The following is a 6804-nucleotide window of genomic DNA, read 5'->3' on the forward strand; positions in this document are numbered from 1 at the left end:
GCTTCAGTGCATGGCTGCCGGCCGCCATCTTGGCTGGCAGTTAATTTGCATATCTCCCTGATTAGCCAATGGGAAGGGTAGCGGATGTACGGCTAATTACCATGTTTCTCTTTTATTATATAGGATTACTTGAGAATATTATTTAATGGCAATATTACTTAAGAACATGAGTGCAAAGATTCTCAAAACATTACCTACAGAATTTGACAATATATAACAAAACTAAATATGCATTTACCTGTAACCTTGTAATTCCACTTTTTAAGAGTTACCCTGAAGACACACCCACAGCAATAGGAAGATACATAAATGCTAATCAACATATTGATTGAAAAACAAGGGATATCTACACTGTACTATCTACACTAATAAAAGAGAAACATGCAAATTGGTGTCACTCCGCTAGGCCCACCAGCCAATCAGGATGAGTATGCAAATAAACCCAACAAAGATGAGGGTTAATTTGCATATGCAAGCACAGAACGAAGACTGAAGGCTCCAGCCCCAGCAAAGACTGAAGACTGAAGAAGACTGAAGACTGAAGAAGACTGAAGACTGAAGACGACTGAAGACTGAAGAGGCTTTTCTTCTCCGCTGAGGCCAGAGTGAAGGCCTGGATCCTGGGTGCTGGAGGAGGAAAACCAGTGCTGGCAGCCAGGGGGAGGAAGACCTATTGCACGAATCTCTTCGTGCAATGGGCCTCTAGTCTATATAATAAAGAGGGAATATGCTAATTTGTCTGTGATGGTGTCCCAGTCACGACCAGTCTGTGGGCAGGGCCAGGGGCGGGGACTTCCACCACCAGCGCTAATGTCATGCTGCCTGAGTGCGTCCCCGTTCAGCACTGGTATGATGCTGCAGGGGATGGGGGGCGGGCACTGAACTTGATGGGGGACATAAGGCTGTGCCCCCTACCCCAGTTCTGGGCCAGAAGACGTCAGACTGCAACCCCCCCAGCTCGGGGCCGGGAGACCTCAGACTGAGCCCCCCGCCCCAGTGCCAGGCTGGGAGACCTCAGGCCATGCCCTCCACCTAGCAGGGCTTGACGGTGGACCTCAAGCCATGTCCCCCACCCCAGCTCTGGGCCGGGAGACCTCAGACTGTGCTCCCAGTCCTGGCACTGGGCTGGGAAACCTCAGACTGAGCCAGCCCCACCCCCCCCAGCGCCAGGTCAGGGGACCTCAAGCTGTGCCCCCTGCCCGGTGGGGCCTGACGGGGGAACTCAGGCCATGGCCCCCACCTGGAAGGGCTTGACAGGGGACCCCAGACCCCACCCCACCCCGGAACTGGGCCGGAGGACCTGAGGCTGTGTCCCTGCCCAGCGCCGAGCTGGGGGACCTAAGCTGTGCCCCCACCAGAGGGGATTGACAGGGGTGGGGCCGGCCGGATCTAGGTCTTACCCAATGGGAATGGGGCTGGCCGGGTCTGGGTCTCCAGCGTTTTCGAAGCACATGAGGGTGGTGGGCAGGGACTTGACACTAGGTCCCACGGTGCACCCCAGACTCTGACAGGAGGGTGATTTTATATACATTTGACTAATTTTCTTTCATCTCTGACACTTCTATTATAGAGAAAGGACAAATAGCAACATGAAAATATTCTCAATTCTCTTTTAATGTGCACATATTTCATGCACTGGGCCACTGGTCTATAATAATAAAAGCATAATATGATAATTAGACTGGATGATCTTCCGGACCACCTTCCAGATGAAGCTGGGGCTGCCAGGGAAGCCTGGGTCCCAGGTGTCAGAGAGAAGCCATGCCAGGAGACAGGGAAGGAAGGCCTACTCTTGCATGAATTTCGTGCATCGGACCTCTAGCATAGCTATAAGAAAGAATGAGTATGACCTTTGTACATGGATAAAGGGTGCTTTCCTATGAGTACATATGATGTGAGGGGGTTTGGCTAAGGTCTATGATACCATGGCCAGTGCCTTCCAATTTCATCATCAGGAGGCTTTGCGAGGTAAGAAAGAGAGGGCCTGAGGCAGAGCTGCAGCAGGGCTCCCCTATTGCTGCCCTGGCCAATTTGCAGTCCAGGGCATGTCCTGAAACTCCTCACATACCTAGTGAGATCTGAGGCAGAGTCTTCACTTTCTGCTTAAAGAGAGCAGCCAAACTTGAGGAGCTAAGGTGGGGCTCCTGAGAACACAGTGCATATTAGTAACATGTTTGTGTGCCTGTACAACATGGGGAAATTGGAGATTTAACATTTTCCTTTTTCTATCTTAAAGATTGTTCCATTCACGTAGACTTTTATTTTGCTCCAGAACCTAAGTGCATGAGTGACATGGATCACACATTTATTGGAGTTTATTGGGTAGAAAAATTGGGAATTTTGCTGTTATGGAACAAATTGAAAATCCTTGGGTCATTTCTTGTCATTTGGAACAAGATAGATAGCATGATATTGGAATATGGATTTTTGTGTAAAAGGAAATTACCCCAGAGTAAAGTCTGTGTGATCATGAGATGTGAAAAACAATGGAAAATATAGCCAATTGTTGGTTTTAGTATCTTTGTAAAATTGCAGTGTATGTACCTGGATTGGCTTAGCTTCTTCAAGAATGTAGGAGAAATGAAATCCTAATAAGTTTGGCTTCCTGTACACTGGATCTTTCTATGTCCAAATATTAACTTAGCATCTGCTCTTGGAATGCTCTTGGCTAGTACTGGGGATGCTAAGAAAACTAGACCCTACCTGCGCTGCCCATAGAATTTTAGAGTCTAAGAGCAGCTTTCTTATAATGTAGGTGGTGAGATACTCCTAATGTACACAGACCAGTGAAATTAAGGGGTCAGAAGTGGGGCGGGAGGCTCCAGATGAGGAGTCTAGTGTAGAATCTGTGAGGCGAGGGAGGCAGTTAGAGACTTGGGGAAAGTGAAAGTTGGGCAGTGGGAGAGAATCTTAAGGTCACAGCATGGTGGGCACGGACCACACCCTCAGACTGTGGGTCTCAGAGCTGAGAGACTTGCACCTGGAATGGAAGATCACTGTTACAGTTACTTTGGAATGATGAGTAACCCCGAGAGGATCTCCACCTGGGACAGCGTTGGGATGCATCCCGTGCTCCTGTCCCAGTGCAGGTGAGCAAAGTGCACAGAGTGGGTGTTTGATGCCCATCATCTTCAGGGCGTTTCTGAGGAAAAGAACACAATAATCCATGACTGGAAACTTGGCAACCATTGGGCTGTTGCTCTTTGTGTGGGTTAGGGAGTCAGAACCCATTCTATTAAAATGACATTCAACATCTTTGGTTATTGTTGTTGTTGTAATTTGGCAAGCTCTAAGAGAGATGTAATGATTTAATGGGTTGGAGGGGGATTTAGTTAGAGTTTCTTTGTAAATAGATATTGGCTAGATTTGGAGTTCCATGTCCTAGATGGACACATATTCTCTAATATCTCATGGATATTTTTTTAAAAAGGCTTTAAGGTGAGTGGTATATTGAAGGGTTGAAATCATCCTAATCAGAAACATATCAGACATTGAGAAAAATCTCAATGCATTCCACCCCAATCCACCAGCCCTACAAGACAGGGCTTAGCAAAGCCCCTTCATAAATGCAGAACCGGAGGCTCACAGAGTTCGCTAATGTACCTGAGTTCACACAGCTAGTAAGTGACAGAGCTGGGACCAGAACCCCTGGTCTGGATTTGTCCAAAGCTCACAGGGGCGCGCTCCTTGCAGCTGACCACGAGTCAGCTAAGCCACTTTTGTCTACTGCTCCAAAATGTATCTCAAGTGATCAAAAGAGTTGATTGAGTGACATAACCAGAAAAATGAAAATCAGAAATGAGTAAGACTTGAGTAAAAGCGATGAGATCATAGCGAGCGACAATATGATCATTGACCTGTGTGAAACCAGATGCCCTCAGAAGCCCAGTCAGGACTCACAAACATCTGGCTCTATCCCCCTACATAGAAAGTGAATCCTTTGCAAGTTCCCTAAGTCTGGCTGCTGAAGAGAAAGAATGTATCAGCTTTCTTTCCCCTGACAACCGTTGCCTAGTCTTACATCAGTCACAAAACGGGATCCATTTTCTGCAAGATTTGCAACAGGGAAATTGCTCAAGGGTTTGCAGGGAGGTGACAATTCCCAGGAAGCCTATAACCAAGAGACAGAAGCCAAGACGAGGACTCCCGTGAACGAGGGCTGCGGAACCAATCACGCCACAATATAGGGGCCAAGCAAAAACCCAGGAGGGTGAGCTCCGTGCAGTAGGAGTCCGAGGCGCTGACAGACATGGTGAAGGCTGCCAGTGAGGGGCAGCAGCAGGACTCAGCCAGGACAGTAAGGTCCTGGAGACGCGTCCCTGTTGGCTCTTCCTGGAGGCCCGGAAGGGCCATGATCACGTGGTAAACGCTGACTCCAACCGGGAATTCTCGGCCAGAGGCATTGTGGTGTAAGAGGAGCAGTGTCAGAAAGCGGAGGGCGGAGTGACCGGACGGGCCATCTCTCAAAGTGAGGGCCCTGGTGTGGACTAAGGGTAGCCCCACAGCGTAGAGGAGGTCTCACAAAATCTCTGCTGTCCTCCCAGCAGAGCCCCTGGCGGGCATGTCAGGCTGATTAGAGGCTGGGAGGCCTCAGGGACGTCAGGGCCTCTGACTAACAGGGACGTTTTCCATTTTGCAGAGGGAGGGAATGTGACTTTAAGAAGAACGCAACTATGTGAAGGTCCTGAGTGGTGTGGGGGCACCCCCAAACTTGAAGGGGCCAGAGAGTCCAGCACAGAGCTTAGCCCTGGAAAACACAGAAGAGCAGGAATCCACGCATTCCAGCCGTGTATTCTCGGGGAGGGACCCAAGGCCAGGTGTTCAGAGACAGGAAGCTTGTACATCACACAACAGCCTCACGCGAGAACATGCAGTGCTAAGCGAGAGCATGTCTCTCTCAAAGGGAGGCTCCCGCGAGAACACGCAGTGCTAAGCGAGAGCATGTCTCTCTCAAGGGGAGGCTCCCGCGAGAACACGCAGTTCTAAGCGAGAGCATGTCTCTCTCAAAGGGAGGCTCCCACAGCACCGCCCCCTTCCCGCCTGGGAGACCTAGGCCCCCCCGCTTCAGAGGAAGGGCGTCCTCACTGCCTGCCTCACTGGGTCTCAGGGGAGGGCAGACTTTGTGGGCGCCAGACCCACTTGTGTCAGTAGAGGGAGGCATCCAAGATCTGCAGACATAAAAGTGGGGATCCTGAGTGAGGACCTGGGGCCCACGGACCCAAATCCTTCAGGCATCCGGCATCAGGCGCGCCCTGGACAGCCCCGCGGGAAAGGACCCACCAACTTCTACTTGGGCGTTGAGGACCTTCCAGCCATTACTCCTGCCTAGAGGTTGGCTGAGGACGGCTTCGAAGGACTGGCCTGGTGTCAAGGTGGGAACCGCGGAAGCCACACACCCCAAAACAAAGGCAGGCCCCCCACCCCTCCCCTGCTGTGAGCCCCGACAGGCCCCAGCACAGCCCTGAGACTGCGTCCTGGAAAGTGTTGGGGGAAGGCCTTGCGAGGGAGTAGGCCCGACCCTACTGACGGAGGACCCCTGGGCCCCAAAGGGATTCAAGATGGAGGCCGGGTGCTTCAGAGCAGCCCTCTCTCGGTGAAAGGGCCGCGCAGGGCAGCAGCCCCTGTACTCAGCTCTAGGGACCGTCCCGCCAAGGTAATAGATAAAGAGCGACCCAGCCTCCTCTCGAGCGGCCACCCCGCCAAACTCAGCCAAGGCTGCCGGGAGCAGAGCGGGCAGGCCGCCGTGACCCTTACTCCTCAGGTGGTGTCTCAGAGAGGCCAGGGCCTTGGGGTAATGGAGGAGGGCACAAAGAGGGCCCCGTCTCTACCAGGGTTCAGGGCTGTTACACTGAGGGAGGCTGTGGGAGTCACCCCTGGGAGGCTAGGGCTCGTCGCCATGTTGAGTTGCACTCACTTCCTCCCAGGCCATCTCGGGGAGGTGACAGATCCGGTCAAAGGGGCAACCGCAGGTCAGTGGAGGGAGGATTTCGTGTTGTGCCAGGTTTCAGGGACAGACCATTGAGGACTGTGGGGATGTGCCACCCTGTGCCAGTGGGGCCACAAGGAATCCTCCCTGCCTTAACCAGTGTGCCTCTGGCTTAGATGGTCGGCCAGCCCAGGCGAGGCCTGGAGTCAATTCCAGGTGGAAGGTGGATCCCTTGCCCAGTTTAGTTCATGCAGGAGGCAACCAAACTGTTTTGCTCTTCTCTCTCTGTCGCTCTCTCTTTCCCTCCCTCCTTCCACTCTCTAAAAAATCAATGGAAAAACTATCCTCCAATGAAGATTCACAAAACAAACAACAGCAAAAAAGGGTCCTCTCTATCACACCTCAAGAATAGATGTCAGGCAGGAGTGTCATCAGTCCTCACTCAGGGGTAGCAGGTAAGTGAGGGCCTTGGTTAGATGGGAGCTGTCCCAGGCTAACAGATGGAGACATGATGACCTCAGCATGAGTGCAATTTCCACCTGAGATGGGGATCCTGTGTAGAACCACCTATCCTAGAAGCTCAAATTGTTTTCCACAGCCCCCACTCTTGGGAGAACACTTTTGGTCAGACAAGGTGATCTTTATTTCCTCTTATTGAGACTCTCATAGGTTGGCTGCTACTGGGAGGAGTTCTCTACTTGTAGTCCAATGGAGGAACCTGAGAGGGCTTTCAAGGAACCATGCAAGCCTGATGAAGAGGACATCAATGCAACCATCCCATCCCTTTGCTATCATCCCAAGACATCGCAGGGATGGACTGTCAGTATGCATCCCCCCTCACTTCTTTTTTAAAATATATATTTATTGATTTCAGAGAG

The 6804-nt window shown here is 51.4% G+C and overlaps 1 protein-coding gene across 1 annotated transcript in view; it reads left to right on the forward strand.

Annotated features, from left to right (window-relative positions):
- Positions 1-6804, forward strand: part of LOC102260122 — a 21589-nt gene that overhangs the window by 11915 nt on the left and 2870 nt on the right. Inside the window, exon 2 of the mRNA XM_014544490.1 lies at positions 6596-6749. Within this exon, the coding sequence (XP_014399976.1) occupies positions 6596-6749 (154 nt within the window). The remainder of the gene's footprint in view (positions 1-6595; positions 6750-6804) is intronic.

This window comes from Myotis brandtii, unplaced genomic scaffold, assembly GCF_000412655.1.
Source record: "Myotis brandtii unplaced genomic scaffold, ASM41265v1 scaffold367, whole genome shotgun sequence".
NCBI lineage: Eukaryota > Metazoa > Chordata > Mammalia > Chiroptera > Vespertilionidae > Myotis > Myotis brandtii.